The sequence below is a fragment of the Scomber japonicus genome, chromosome 18 (genome assembly GCF_027409825.1).
Source record: "Scomber japonicus isolate fScoJap1 chromosome 18, fScoJap1.pri, whole genome shotgun sequence".
NCBI classification, from domain to species: Eukaryota; Metazoa; Chordata; class Actinopteri; order Scombriformes; family Scombridae; genus Scomber; species Scomber japonicus.
The window spans coordinates 10,285,420-10,301,436 of record NC_070595.1 but is presented as its reverse complement, the minus strand read 5'-3'; the positions used below and the strand labels follow the sequence as shown (position 1 = coordinate 10,301,436).

Below are 16,017 nucleotides of genomic sequence, written 5' to 3'. Positions count from 1 at the left end.
AATTGTGACTTATTTAGTTTTTAATAGTTTTTGAACAACAAATGACCTTACAAATGAATGGCACAGAGGAAAAAGATATACTATAGAAGACAACTGGATACACAAACAATACTGATAACATGGTCAGTTCATTGTTGACTTTTCTTGGGATTTGTTGACAATGAGGAAAATATTGATACCACCTTTAACAGATCTAACAGTCAGATTATAATATCTTTGATTCATTGACTTACTTCTGCTCTGATTAACATGGTGTTAACAAACTATAATAATAGACATACTAATCAAAGCGTTGGCCTGTGCTGTACAAAATCTTCATTTGCGGGTATTTTTTCACAAGCAGGTGAAATTTGAAACATGTCAGAAACATTTTGATACACGAAACTGTAGCTTTAGTGATCCTCTTGCACACAAACAAATAAGAATAACAGGCTGTGTTTGCTGTGTACACCGTTGATTTGATACACCTTCGTATTAAAAGAATTCTGAAAATGAGGTGACGCTGGTTTACGAGCAGCCAAGACTTTTATAGACTTAATCCACCTTGCTTTTATAGCAGACAATGTTTATCAGCTCTACCTAAGCCTTCACTTTTATTGCCTCCTGTGACCTTTGCCCCTCTCACCATGCGAGCACTCCCCCGCCTCTGCTTTGAATAAGAGTCTTCAGAATATAGCAGATTGTGTGAATTAAACACACATATTGCAGAAAAAAGGGAATTTCACAGTCTAACTTTATTCTAATATATATATATATATAAGTCATGACTAGATTTAATCATTTTTTGTCAAATACATTTCCAGCAAAGTTACTGGTATTTAAAACATTTACAGGTTACAAGTTACAAATTGGACATTGCAGAAATGGACTAATGTGAATAATCTTGATGATGTCATGTGAAGGCCAGCCCAAACCGTGTGTTTACAAACAGGATGAATTATGATCTTAGTAAGTTTCTATGTGAGGACTCAGTCTAGATGGAGTGTGGGAGTCTTTCCTGATTTGCCTTCCCTCTGACTGGTGGATGACTGTCATCTAACAGTTGTTCATTAACACATGAAGGACAGGTGGACGGAGTATTGATCTCAGGCTTTCAATAGAGGAACAACAGGCGTGAGGACAACTATTCTTGTCTTTAAGCCACATTTTCTTTTGTCTTTACTAAAAGTGGTTTTGGTCAAGCTCCCAGACAGAAGCCTGTTTATTAATATTTTTGCTAATCTGGATGCTGGAGAGTAAATTACGAGACAAGACCAGTGATTTCTGCCAAGTCATTGTGGAGCCCTGTTCACTTTTGTTTTTGGATTTATGTAATTGATGGAGATAATCTGCTCAGGAGAACGAATGTAAAACCCAAATTCAACTTTCTGCTTATCTGGAATAGAGCTATATATTTTTGACATGTAGAAACTTTGGACAAGATACAGTTTCTTGAGAGAAAAAGGAACATCTCAAGATGTACCGCTCACACAGTATACTTTATCTGGGAATGTTGATCATGGCGGTGGCTGGTAACCAGGTGCTGGAGGACTGTCTGAACTCCAAAAAGGAATACACCATGAATGTTGTGCTGCTGGAAGACACACTTACAGGAGTGAAAGGGGCGGTGGAAGAAGCCATCAAAGAGGACAACCTCTTGAACATTGAGCAAGGTATGGACTGTTCCTAAATAAGGCTGAATGGATGATGATCATTTGATACAATGTGCATAAAAATGCTTCAAAGCTTCCAATATGAATGTTTTAAAAACATGATGTAAATTTATGAGGTAAGAGATATGGTTCCTTTTTTTAAAGTAAGATATCAATGATGTGTTGTAAATTAACAGAGATGTATTATAGGAGGAAGTCAATAGCAACCCCTAAAGTTAAGAAGCCTGGTCATGAATGTAGTTTCTCATGTTGTTGAGAAAGAAAAGGTTTAACCACAGCTGTTGTACAAATTGAAGAAAATGTTGAGGATGATAAGACAAAAACTAACTTATATAAAATTTGGTTCTAAAATAAGCCTATGTTTCAGTTTTTGCTGGATGAAGTAGGTTTTAATCAGATAAGTAAAATAGCATTTTAAAATCAATTTGTAAACATAATGTATCAATACACTTTTGAATTCAGTGTAACAATTAATTTGTCAAAGACAGTGTGCCAGAAGCCAATTTGTAGGACATAGAGAAAACCTCTGATTACAGTACATAGAGGTCAATACACTCTAAAGACTTGTATTCAGTCTTTTTGTTTTATTTAAGAACTTGTAGAAATAGAAAATGAGACTTGTTGGAGCTGTTATCTGACCACTAATGACCATCTCAGAGGTCCTGACCTTCTCACCTCTGAACAAACTGAATGAAAGATTCTTAGATATACTGGCTGGCTCACTAGCTAAAAAGATATACCATGTAAAGTAAACAGGAGGTATTGAAAGGCATCTTCCATTTTGGCTTCTTTCAGTGTTTGTGCTAACATAGGCTAAACAATGTATGCTAAATGTTGGCTAAAAAAAGTAATCCAAATCCTGCTAAAACAACAAACAAGTACAATTTTCCTTGAAGTTCTATGAATTTAAATGGTTTTGTTTATTTAGGGAATAATCTGTGTTGTTGGAGTAAGACCAAAGTATCAATTTATTCAATCAGAAAGCTAAATGCAACATAAACCAGTGGTTCCAAGCCTTTCTGGTTGGTGCCGCCTCAAAAGAAATCACCATCTACTCTCAACCTGTTGTTATAATATAGGACGTTACTATGCACATGAGTTGTAAGCAGTTTGATGTAATTGTAATTTCCCCCTCTCAGACAGGCCTAATCACAACATGTTCAGAAAAGTAAGGGGAAAAAATAGAATGATTATTTTTCTTGTACATACTGTACTTTTACTCACCTTGATACCCTCTCAGATATATCTTCAAAGAGCATGAGGTATCCAACCCATAATGCTTCATTTCTTTATGGTTTATTTTTCAAAGGCTTGTTATTTCATGCTGTTCTTGGCTTGCTGCCACTGTAAAAGTCATATTTTTCCTTTTTCGTGGCAGAAATCAAAAGCAAAAATTGTAGTGGTGGGTGTTAAAGTCAGTCTAGTCTAATCTAATCTTAACAATCCAAAGAGATTAATGAGTTCATTTTTATATTAATAACACTTATCTTTTTTCTATGACTCAAGGTATAGACTTCACTCTGAAGGCTACCTACACTGGGTTCAACACCACTGTGTACAACCGGCAGGGCTGTGCCAGCAGCACCTGTGAGGGAGTGGCAATACTCAAGATGTTGCATGTGAGTGTGGTCAAATGATGTCATAAAGATTCAATTAAAGTATTTAAAGGGTTTCTTGTTAGTGTACACACATTGTTGAATCAAGGGTGTTGTGGTAAATGAGGAGGCACTGTGTGATATTTCTGTTGTCCACTACAAGGCGATCAACATTTCTGTATTCATTCTAGATTCTGTGGCTCAGTGTACATTCATTACATGTTCCCTTTTTAGTAGTTGATCAGTCTAGGAATCACAAGTACATGTCTGTTGATCCATGACAGGATGGTTATCATAGCAAACTTTAATATAAAATTAGAAATAAGTAATTCTGTAAAACTGTTACAGAACAATAACAAGGCTAGTAGGAGGTAAGATGTACATTATCTGAAAAATCAATATTGCTGTCAAGTGTTGCTGTCAGTGCTTCACAGTCAATGATCAACTGCTACTCACTACATAAATATCACTACTGCAGGGGTTACCATCATAGTAGTAGAAAGCCGAGATGCAAATATATCAATCTGTGGACCACAATGCAGTGAAGGCACAGAATAATGTATATTGAACTTCCAGTAGATACACTCGTTAGGCATGATATGAGAGTCATTCTGTTAATGCTCCTACTTCCCCACCACAGCAGGGATTGATGAAATTAATTCTGGGAAATGTAGGAGATTGTGAGCCAGAATAAAAATAGACAGTAATAGTTTAAATTGTAATACTTAATCATGAAATAACTGTCTAAATTCATTGGAATAACATCTTTAATGCAACATTTATTTAGTATATTACCTGGACCTTGGCAATGACTGTGATGACAGAATATTTGCATCTTTCTGCAGCGTGAAAATAAAGTTGGATGTGTCATGCTGGGGCCTTCCTGCACTTTTGCCACCTTCCAGTTAGTAGAGTGAGTATGACTCCAACTCGCTTTAATCAAATACCACTTCATAGCTTACTGATCTTTGATTTGCCATCCCTTGTTATCTCCCTCAGTGATGATATTGGCCTGAGCCTGAGCATTCCCATCATCTCTGCCGGGAGCTTTGGTCTCTCTTGTGACTACAAGCCCAAACTGACCCGAATACTGCCTCCGGCACGCAAGATCTCAGACTTTCTCCTCAACTTTATGAAGGAACAACTGCCATTTAAAGATAAATGGAATCAGGTCTATGTCTACAAGAATTTCACAAGTGCAACTGCATCTGAAGACTGTTTCTGGTGAGACAACACACACTGCAGGTCACTTGAGTGACCTCTGAAGCAGAAATGAAATATCCAATGTGTGCTTCTGTTCATGTTTGATCTCCTTGCTTTCACCACAGGTACATCAATGCACTGGAAGCACCCTCTTCCAGGTTTGCCTCAAGCACAGATAGAGAGATGCTGCGTTCAGAGGTAGAGCTATTCCACATCCTCAAGCCTACTGCAAAAAGACACAGCAACAGTGGGTATTCCTTTGTGAGATACAATATCCATAGCGCTTCATTCTGAGCTGTTGATCAACCAAATGTCTATGTTGACCTGAAAAACATCATCTAATATCACCACTAGAAATAAAGTAAAGTCTAATCGGAACAGAATCACAAGAGGTATAATGACGTGGCAAAATATCAGTATATTTGTGAGCTTCATGTGATCCCTCAATCTTTCAACCTAAACTTAATTTGTGTTTAGTGTAATAAGAAATGTAACTCTAGTGTTGGTCTAGTCATTTTTACTCTGGTAGAACATCATCATCATCATCATCATCAACATCAACATCAACATCTGACCACTTTTTTGTTGTTTTCTTTGGGTGATTTTAACATAGAGTGGTTCTGAAAACATAGAGTGGTTCTGAAAGTCCATCTGTACCAAAATTGTGTTAAATGATGCTTAGAGTAAGGTTTAAATATCTTACCTTCAGGTTTGAGTGAAACTAATTTATTTATCTCAGTTATCATCCTATGCGGGAGTGTCAATGACATTGTTTTCATCAAGAGGAATGCGACCAACATCGACAAGGACATCATGTTCATTCTCCTCGATATCAACAAGTAAGACTGGCCCTAATTTGACCATTTTGTCTATACACTGATTACCTTTTCAGTCAAAGGAGAAACCAAATGAATGTGTAGAAAATAATTCTCTTTTCCCTCCACCAGCCCTGATTTTTATTTCAACAAAACATCCGTTAAGGATATGTGGGATGTCGTGGTGGTCACACTTCCACAGAGCAACTTTAGCATTGGATCAAACTCATCATACAACGGCACGGTGAGCTGCAACTTAATCACCCAAACAAGACTGTGTGTAGGGAAACATCTCTTATGTAAATCTTGATCTCTTTCTCTCTGTCTTTCAATCTAATGGGCAGATTAATGACTATGTGGCTGGATATCATGACGGGGCTCTGCTGTTTGGCCAAACGCTCAGGAACTGGCGACTCAGTCAGCGACGTAACACAGGATCCACTGAAGTGCCTCTGAGTTATAACCCGTTTGGAAATGCAACCATTTACGGTATGTATGATAAGCATACATACCGTGATAAGCGCCCCCCACCCCCCACCCCCCCCATGTCCCAATTGTTGAAAAACGTGGGCTAAAGTGCCCTCTTGGGAGCCAAAATGCATGCTAAGGTGCACTCTTGAGAGCCAAAACGCGTGCTAAGGTGCCCTCTTGGGAGCCAAAACACGTGCTAAGGTGCCCTCTTGGGAGCCAAAACACGTGCTAAGGTGCCCTCTTGAGAGCCAAAAGGCGTGCTAAGCTGCCCTCCTGGTTGGCAAAACACAGTAAACTGACCTCTTGGGAGCCAAAACGTGTGCTAAGGTGCCCTCCTGGTTGGCAAAACACACAAAACTGCCCTGTTGGGTGGCAAAAAACACGCACTAAAGTGCCCTCCTCAGTAGCGAGAACGTGCTGTATGTGCCCTTATTTTTCTTTTCGCCCCTGCCCTTCAAGAAGTCTGTGCACGCCACTGGTTATAGACAAGCTCATTTGTTTGGATAATCACTGGGTTATGTTGTTCTGTGTTGCTGAGAGATAGTCATCTTATTTATATATTATTGGTTTAGTAGATTCATATGTCAGGTTTTGACGGACTATACTGGAGTTGCTGCATGTTTTCAGCACAACAAATATAAATTGCTCATGCTTTAGATAACTGTTAAGCATTCATCAGAACATATAACACAATATAATATAAGATTTGAAATTGTTTTCCTATATCCTCCATGAAAATATTACCCTACTTTAGTATATTATGAAAGCTTACAGAGAGTGTGCTTTAGATAGCTTATTTATGACTGTGAACATTTACACCATTGTTTTATGATTAGTTTTATTGTTGCCTGGTAAGACAGCCAAGAGTTGTGCTTCCGTACATGGACGCTCCAACCTTTGAAATTTGCCTTGGCAGCCTCCATTAACATGACAGGTTGCAGGTCTGCCATTGTGAAGTTAGTTCAATAGCAAAGCTTATTATGCAACACAACCACAAGCACATTTACACAATGAAATCTCTGGTGTCCCTAAAGTCACCTTATGTATATGACTGATTGTTTTGTGTACAGCAGCACTAATCATTTAATCATTTTAGTCATTTTTCAAGTAAAAATTGCAAACAGTTGATCTCTAGCTTCTCAAATATGAGGATTTGCTGTTCTTTCCGTCTCTTACATCACATTAAACTACATATTTCTATGTTTGGGATGGTTGATCAGACAAAAAGAGCTATTTGAAAAGATCAATTTTGTGTGATGGCTATTTGTCACCATTTTCTGACTTTTAATTGATCATACATGTTGTTACTAATTAAGTCACAGGGTCATTTCATAAGCCTTTTTCATGATTATAACTGTACATTCATTACAAAGACATAAAAGTCACAAATGTAAAATGCTTTCTTGGTATGGTTTGCTTATATGTGTATTTGCTGCGAGCAGGTTGGGGAGGATACTATCAGCTCGATGAGTATGGTGACAGAGATGCTAACTTCTCTTTGCTTTACACATCAACTATAACTGGCAAGGTGAGACTATACTGTCCATTCATCTGTTACCACAGTCCGAATTTGAGCCATACATTTTTGTTTGTTTTTATTTTTGTAGCTGAACTTCCTCTGCTTTGTTTTAAAGAGTCGGTATAAAGGTGACCATTTGTTTTTAACCTTTCCCTCTGTTTCTGCTCAGTATGAAACCCTGTTAGTGTTTGACACAGCCAAAAATAAATCTACAGTGGAGGATGAAAACCCCGCTCTGCCCTGGACACATAATCGCCTCCCTGATGATGTGCCAGAAAATTTAGATGGTAGTACACGCACACACACACACACACACACACACACACACACACACACACACACACACACACACACACACACAGATGGTGTAGAGGAGGAGATGTGGGGCTTTACTGTTGACACCACACAGCAGTTTCTCACCCTTTTCTTGTCTTGTGACTACAATTTTGGGACCTCACAGCATAGTTTTTTGTTTGTGTTTTTTCTTAAAATTATGAAAGGGTAGTTTGAAATATCAAGCACCCCCATCTGTACATCAAGAATACCCCAGCCACAAGGTTGAGAAACAACAACATCAACATCCTGGCAACAAACATGATTCAAATATTGTGAAATATAATAGTCTATATTCAAGGTAAAGCTTAATGACATTGTGTCTGTTTCCAGGCTTTGATACACAGAGTATTATTGTCATCGTTCTGAGTCTCAGCGTTGTCGTGGTGACGGCCATTGCTCTCATCTTCTACAGGTAAACAGCACAGACACATTTCACAGCTGTAGCCTGTATGCATGCAATCAAGCTGACTTTGACTAGACAAAGCATTGGACACTGCATTCAGACAAGAAGAATATGGAATTCCACTTCCTCCCAATTTATTTTGGTCACATAAGAAAACTGTAATAGGATGTGATGTGAGAGAGATATGAGAGTCAAATGTCCCTTGTTCTCATGTATGTATTTACTCTATATATCACAATAGGCAGAACAGGAAAGAGCGCGATATGCAGAAAAAGTGGTCCCACATTGACCCGCACCTGATTGCCCCGCTGGATGAGAAGGAGGTCTCTCTGAAGGTAAACAGCAATCAACTTTTTCTGTATCTTAGATTATAACTACAAACTTGAGCTGATAAAGAAGCAGACTGCACTAAAAGAAATGAATCTCCAGCACACTGTCCGCAGCAAGCTTTCAGTCATAGACCATCATTTGGCATCCAACATGATGGGGGGGGGGGTTAAAGTAAAAAACGTTCTTTCCCAAGACATCAAATGACGTGAGAATGCAAATACAGATGAGAAAGAACGCGAACGTGAAATTAAGTAAGTGATGTGAGATGAGGTTTTATGAGATTGATATAAGATAAGTGATGACATGATATAAAGTGAGAGTAGATGACATAGAAGAAGTTAGTGGAAGGTAGGTATAATAAAACTGTGATACTGAGATCAGTTATATTATATATTGTGTGTGTGCTTAACAGATCGATGATGATAAGAGGAAGAACAGCACATACTTCAATCATCGAGGTCGCTATGACAAGAAGGTAATAGCAAATCCAACTTCCGAAAATCAATATTTAATCATAGAGAGAATAAAAAGAAAGAGACGATCATGTCGGGAACCTGTTTGAGTGTGTCCTGTTTCTTTGCTTTCTTCAGCCGGTCATCTTGAAGGAGCTCAAGCAAACAGACGGAGACTTCACAGAGGACCAGAGGATCGAGCTTAATATTGTGAGCTTTAAAGCATTGGAACAATTGCACTTTATTATATCATGAAAACTATTTACTCATTTCATTTTGTTTTGTTTCCATTCTTGCTGTCTGCTGTGTAGTTTTCAAGGTAGTTTTCATAGGTGGATCTCCTGTTTTTTTCCCTCTTTCAGCTCCACTTTCAATTTTCTTTCTTGTCCAATTTACACATGCATCTCTAAGCTAAGACATTCATCTTCCTGCTAGTTATTAATAGATTTTGTGGTTTGTCTTTAAAACATGAGAAAAAAGTAAATGACTGAATACTGTCATTGACACATTCAACACAACCACATCTCTGGTTTAGGAAAACACCTACTTGTCAGATGTCATGTAGCCTAATAAATGTTAAGATAGTAGGATAAGTGTATTGTCTATGTCCAACCCTATTTTTCACCTCCCTCTCTCTTCCATGTCTTCATGTTTCAGCTGATGCGCATCGATTACTACAACCTGACCAAGTTCTACGGCACAGTGAAGTTTGAGTACGGTGTGTTTGGCGTGTTTGAACTGTGTCAGAGGGGCTCTCTCAGGGTAAGCTCACACTTTGCCTGTACATCAGATTCAGTTGCTGTCAGATTTCCTTTCTATCTGTTTTCAGACAACGAAAGATGTTTTTTAATACAGGAAAAAAGGTCTCTTAGTTTGCAGCAGAGCTAAAAAAAAATAAAAAATAAAAAAATTAACACGTTTCAGTTAAATTTGAAAGTTAGACAATGGGGTGAGGAAAAATAAATTAATTTCTTGGTGGAGATCCACAAATTTAATAACTCTGATGATCTTTTTTGCAATGATTGTGTACTTGAATAAAATACTTTGCACATGTATCCCAAGATCAGTGTGTGAAGTTTTAATGCAGATCTGGGTCCACATTCAGATTTGAAAATTCATTGAAGTTTTTCATTATTAAAGAACCATGCATAGTTTTTTTGGTCTTGTAAAATGTATGTGTCATCATCACCTGTATTGATTGTAATGCACATTTAGATTATAGATTTATAGATTCACTGTGAATCACGCTGAATTGCATTTGACTGTAATTTACAGAGAACATACTTTTCACGGTACATGACTGCAGACAGACTAACATGTTGTTTATGCTCAGCGGCCTCCTTCTACTCCCTTTACTGTTCATTTGATAAGTTGTGGTCACATAGTTTAAAGAACATACTAGTAGTAAGTGCATGAGATATGTAACACACACACACACACACACACACACTCACACACACACACACACACACACACACACACACACACACACACACACACACACACCCATCACCAGTTTACTGGTGCTCACTTAACTCATTACATTAAGTTTCTGAACATGACCAGAATGTCCGCAGGTTTCCCAGCATGCACTTTTTGTTAAAATTCTCTTTTTTGTAGTGTGAAGAAAACACACATGATGAAAACTTGCTGTGTGACTTTAATACATGTTAAAATAAATCACAGTTGTTTCTTTTCATAAGGATATAAAAACGCTTACCATGATAAAATTTTGATTGATTTCACTCCCTGTCTCTGAGGTTGCTGTGTGTTGCGTGTTAACTTTACCCTAACTCTACAAATATATAGCAGCCATTAACTTAAATTGAGAAAATACAAATGAAAACCAAATTTCATCTGAATTAGATTTACAGAAAAAAACAGCTGTCTGAGCAGCTTAATAAATTAACAGATCTTAATCCACTAAATGCAATATTTAGTCAGAATATCTTTTAATGGGGTTAAAAGAGCTATTTGTATTGATTGACTTAGTCTAAAATATTAAGGCAGCCAAGTTGGAACAAGTTACATTTAATAGTATATTAACTTTTTAATGTGTGTTTTTTTTCAGTACATCTTGAATGACAGGATCTCCTACCCAGAAGAAACCTTCATGGACATGGAGTTTAAGATATCAGTCATGTATGACATAGCAAAGGTATTTTTTATGGAAGTTTAATTTTTTAGTGCACTTTATTCTCATTCATTCATTAAGCTTTTTGTAGAAGACCATAGTGAGCAACCAAGTTACTACTTTGTCACAGTAATGCCTTTATTTCTATCATTATTATAATTTTTTTTAAAAACTGTGCCTCTGTCATTTATTTATGTATATGAATGTAGCAGGATTTTCCTAATGCACCAACCTGTTCATTACAGTTTTCCTGCTTTATATCCTCTACAGGGCATGTCTTATCTCCACTCCAGTAATATTGCGGTTCACGGTCGCCTCAAGTCCACCAACTGTGTGGTCGACAACCGCATGGTGGTCAAGATCACTGACTTTGGCTGCCACACCATCCTGAGACCAGGCAGAGGTGAGTTTTTCATCATCAGTGAGGTTGATTATTGATCTTAGAATATCAGTGGCACAGGCTCCTCTTCTCTCCTCTCATCTTATCCTCATCTTCATCCTCATCCTCAGACGTGTGGACCGCCCCGGAGCATCTCCGTGTAGATGGAGTATCTCAAAAAGGCGATGTCTACAGCTATGCCATCATTGCCCATGAAATCATTATGAGGCAGGCCCCGTTCTATACACAGAGCTGCTCTGACCTCAGGGGTAGGTCTGGATCCTATTTGATCAATTTTTTTTTTTTTTTGGGGGGGGGGGGGTTATATTTTGTTTAAATTAAGGGCTTTTTGTATGAATAATTAATTCCTTTAGAAAGCTTGATTGTTTGTGTGCGTACATGGATTTATTAAGACAAAAATCATTCACTTCAGTACAAGATAGTTTAGATGGATCATACACAGCTATGTCCTGTTCACATCATTTATCTCAATGTTCAGAAAAGCTCTACAGGGTGCAGTTTCCCAGTCAGGGAGTCATCTTCAGACCTGACCTCTTCGAAAGTGCATCGGAGAGAGAAATAGAGGTAAAGACATACATCAAACACTGAGGACATTTCCTGTTAATATACTCAGAGCATTAAGTCTTAAAAAGATAAATAAAAATGGGAATGTGTTTGTGTGTTTGCATACAGTTGTACACGCTGATAAAGAACTGCTGGGATGAAGATCCAGAAAGAAGGCCAGATTTTAAGAGAATAGAGTTAAGTCTGGGTAAGATTTTCAGGTACGTCATCACCATATGTTCATTTAGAGTGACTTTCAAATAATCACATAATACTCTATATGGCTAAATATAAGTGGATACTCAAACAGAGTAGGCACTGATGATGCAATTCAAAGGTGTTCAGTGGGGTTGAAGTCAGGACTGTGTGCAGACCACTTAACTTCTTCACTAATTGTTACCACAATCTAAAATTCTAGCAATATTTTCTCTCTGACAGTAACCTGCACAATCAAGACACTGAAACATACATGGACAACCTGATCCGTCGCCTGCAGATGTACTCCAGGACTCTGGAGCGTCTGGTGGAGGAGAGAACCGCTTTATACAAAGCTGAGAGGGACAGAGCTGATCACCTCAACTTTATGCTACTTCCTGGGTAGGTTTGTACTGTAGTTGCTTCTGCTGATAGACTGCAGAGAGTAGCTGAAAGCAAAAACATGTTTAAAGCTGATATGATTAATATTTGTGACTTACTGTAATGCAAAATGGGTTGCTCGTACGTGCTTACCCACAGAGATGTGTCTGTGCTTTCCCTCAACTCTATGAAGCCTTTTCTATTGGATCATTGATTTTTGGCCCACAAACTCTGCTGTCATGAGCATCATATTCAGCAGCAGCAGGGAGCTATTTGATTGGGAAAGATCTACCTACTGCACACTACCTGCCCCACACCAGATGACAGAAAGACAAAGTGACTATCTGATGAACCTGGTTGAGCTAAATTTAGCTGCTAAATAGCCACCTCAGGAGAAAACAGAGGAAAAAGGATAGTGAATTGTAGACTTACATTCATCAGTTGCCCAGAAAATATTTGCCAACCAAATAGTTGGCAAATAGTTTCTTTTTCTTACTGTCTTGTTTCTTGTGTATTTCTCATATTTTAAGTCTGGTACCAGGAGGTAGTTTGAAAGAGGATATGTAGGAATTTTTCCACCCTCTAAGCAAAAATATATAGTAATATACAATATGCACTTGTGTATGTTATGATTCAAAACAATCTTCATTTCTCCCACTATAAAGAGGCCACTAGTGTCTGATCTGTGCTTATACATGTCTTATTACCTAAGCACAAATATAATTTATTAATGTAATTTGAAGCCAACAGTTAACATGACCGTTTTTCTCTCCTCAGTCCGGTGGTGCGTTCACTGAAGGAGACTGGCAGAGTGAAGCCAGAGCTGTTTGAGGAGGTGACCATCTATTTCAGCGACATTGTGGGATTCACCACTCTCTGCTATTACAGCACCCCCATGGAGGTGGTCGACATGCTCAACAACATCTACAAGAACTTTGACAGCATCCTTGATCATCATGATGTCTACAAGGTACCTTTGTGATGCTTCTGCTGTTTGTCCTGTTGTAAGTCATGTAAAATACAGATGTTTTTATTAATAAGGCGTATCATGAATTATCTCTCAGGTCGAAACGATAGGGGATGCATATATGGTTGCCTCAGGTTTGCCCAAACGCAACGGTGACAGGCATGCAGTGGACATCGCCCACATGGCGCTGGACATCCTGGCATTTGTAGGGACCTTTGAGCTGCAGCATCTGCCTGGCATCCCTCTGTGGATCCGTATTGGCGTGCATTCAGGTAACATAAATCAATGTATTATTGCATTTTAAGGCATATGCATTATGCTTCCTATTACTTTGTGCAGTGTTTCCATATATCAAATAGTGGTGGCAAATTCACAAAGTTGACTCAAATTAATATATGAAAAGAGTAATTTAAACTGACATTTAGAATTATTAACAAAAAGTTCCCAAAGTATGTAACTATGTTCTCTTATGATTTATGTTTCCTATTTTCTTGGCTCATTTATTTATTTCTCATTTTCATTACATATTTCTACACATCTAGAGAATATAGAGGAATACAGAACTCAGCAACTGAAGGGAGTGTTGAGATACTGTTTGTAAGAGTGGTTAAAAATAATCAGTCAGTGGTAATAATACACTGTTACCATGTCAACTACTTCATTGCAATATAAAAGGTGAAGACGAAAGTAGAAGGAGGCTTATAACTCAGTTTCTCTTCTTGCTTGTACTAATGCGACATCTAGTGGTTGAATAATATAAATGATTATTCCAGGATAAATCAGACAACCTCAAACACGTCTGTTCACATTACCATCTATGATATAAATGATCATACATGTTTTGTGAAGAACATGGAAAAAGGATTTAGACTCTAAGACTTCTATATTTGTGTGTATGGCGAGTAGGACCGTGTGCAGCAGGAGTGGTGGGGAACAAGATGCCTCGCTACTGTCTTTTTGGAGATACAGTCAACACCACCTCACGCATGGAGTCCACGGGCCTGCGTAAGAGATGGCATAACACACACACACACACACACACACACACACACACACACACACACACACACACACACATACATAAAGAGATATTTTTACCACAGTTATAATAGCCGAGTCCAGCTTGGTTTGATTCTTTCTCATGCTGTCTCTCCAGCTCTAAGAATTCATGTCAGTCAGTCCACCATCAACATCCTGCAGAGGACAGATTGCAAGTTTGAGTATGAAAAGAGAGGAGAGACATACCTAAAGGTGAGCTGGGTTTGCTTTGCCTCTTTATGTGCTTATTCATCCAGTTATTAACATCACAATGTACAGATAGTAGTTATTACCTTAACTATGTGTCTGTATGTGTGTGTGTGTGTGTGTGTGTGTGTGTGTGTGTGTGTGTGTCCCCATATGTGCCTCAACCACAGGGTAAAGGCAAAGAGATGACATACTGGTTAACAGGGGTGACCGGGGGGAAATACAACCTGCCAACACCACCAACAGCGTGAGTAAAACCGTCTAGATGTACTCCAAACACTTAAAAACAAGTCAAGGCGTAAATCTTGAGCAAATTTTTTGATGCATAAGGGTAAATATGATCAGTAGGCTATCTTAATAATGATATTAATAAAACATATGTGCTCATTTGAATATTGCCTACCGTAATCCAAAATAATTCCTGTGCCACTGTCTCAGGGAGAATTTCCAGCGGCTCCAGCAAGACCTGGCTGAGATGATCGTGTCCAGTCTAGAGAAGCGTGGAAATGGGAGCGACAGCTTCAGAAAGAGGAAGACGTTGTCGACCAAAATCCGTCAGAGCGACAACAACAGCAGCCTGCAAAGGGACAGCCCGCCAGAGTACTTCCACCTGGCTGTCACTGACGACCCCAGTACCTACCTGTGATCACAGAGGAGCTTTTCATACCATATCAGCCGAGAATTAATCTGTGCCTGTCTGAATAGGCACAGCTGGAGTTCTTTGGACAGTAGTTGGAGTGAAAGTGGAGCAACAATGAAACAAGGAGGAATATTAAAAGTGAGACTCCTGTGTTGATGACAGGAACCTGATGTCCATTCTTCACTCACTCCCCCTCATGAAATACCGTCCCTCTGTCACATAGAGTAGAATGAACAATTTGCACTTTTAATTTGTCTAGAATCCAACTTTAGATGTTGTTATATATCATTCAAAATGTTTCATGGACTTCGTTGAGGTAGAAAAAGTGTTAATAATAAGCCCTTCTCCTTTTAAACCCCAACATTTACTGCTATAGAAAGTGGAATATTTTCAACTGAAAGTCAGTATGCTGCTGTGCTACAATGTAAATTATTACATTTAACTTGTTAATAATGGGAATTAAAAAATGTACTTGACCAAACAATAAAATGTGTAATTTGCAGTGTATAGTGGATGTTTGTGAATAGGACACCACTTTTTGACAAAACATAATCTATGAGGTGTATGCTGCTTTGATACCACTTGGGGGCACCAAAGTCAGAAAAAAACAACTTCAAACTGTGGCTTTAAATTGCACCTGGAATGTTTTTTGTGTGGGTTTGTCCTGTATGATTTTTTAAAAAAATAAAATAAAAATGCCTTTTTGTCATTTGTAAGAACATACATGGCATACATG

The 16,017-nt window shown here is 38.3% G+C and overlaps 1 protein-coding gene across 1 annotated transcript; it reads left to right on the top strand.

Annotated features, from left to right (window-relative positions):
- Nucleotides 1-1,294: 1,294 nt before the first annotated feature.
- Nucleotides 1,295-15,764, top strand: gucy2ca (guanylate cyclase 2Ca). Its single transcript, XM_053338677.1, has 27 exons — nucleotides 1,295-1,652; nucleotides 3,159-3,271; nucleotides 4,093-4,160; nucleotides 4,247-4,471; nucleotides 4,576-4,697; nucleotides 5,190-5,289; nucleotides 5,398-5,509; nucleotides 5,610-5,754; nucleotides 7,179-7,264; nucleotides 7,425-7,542; nucleotides 7,922-8,003; nucleotides 8,236-8,329; nucleotides 8,737-8,799; nucleotides 8,915-8,986; nucleotides 9,434-9,538; nucleotides 10,848-10,934; nucleotides 11,181-11,313; nucleotides 11,421-11,558; nucleotides 11,789-11,874; nucleotides 11,983-12,074; nucleotides 12,292-12,450; nucleotides 13,207-13,399; nucleotides 13,494-13,668; nucleotides 14,303-14,401; nucleotides 14,553-14,647; nucleotides 14,812-14,888; nucleotides 15,080-15,764. Exons 1-27 carry the CDS (start codon nucleotides 1,457-1,459, stop codon nucleotides 15,285-15,287), a joined length of 3,243 nt encoding a protein of 1,080 aa, XP_053194652.1. The 5' UTR covers nucleotides 1,295-1,456; the 3' UTR covers nucleotides 15,288-15,764.
- Nucleotides 15,765-16,017: the final 253 nt, after the last annotated feature.

Coding starts and splice junctions, on each gene's coding strand:
- gucy2ca (XM_053338677.1), top strand. CDS start 1,457: ATGTACCGCTCACACAGTATACTTTATCTGGGAATGTTGATCATGGCG. Junction 4,698..5,189: donor TGCAAAAAGACACAGCAACA/GTGGGTATTCCT, acceptor TATTTATCTCAG/TTATCATCCTATGCGGGAGT. Junction 9,539..10,847: donor GTCAGAGGGGCTCTCTCAGG/GTAAGCTCACAC, acceptor GTTTTTTTTCAG/TACATCTTGAATGACAGGAT.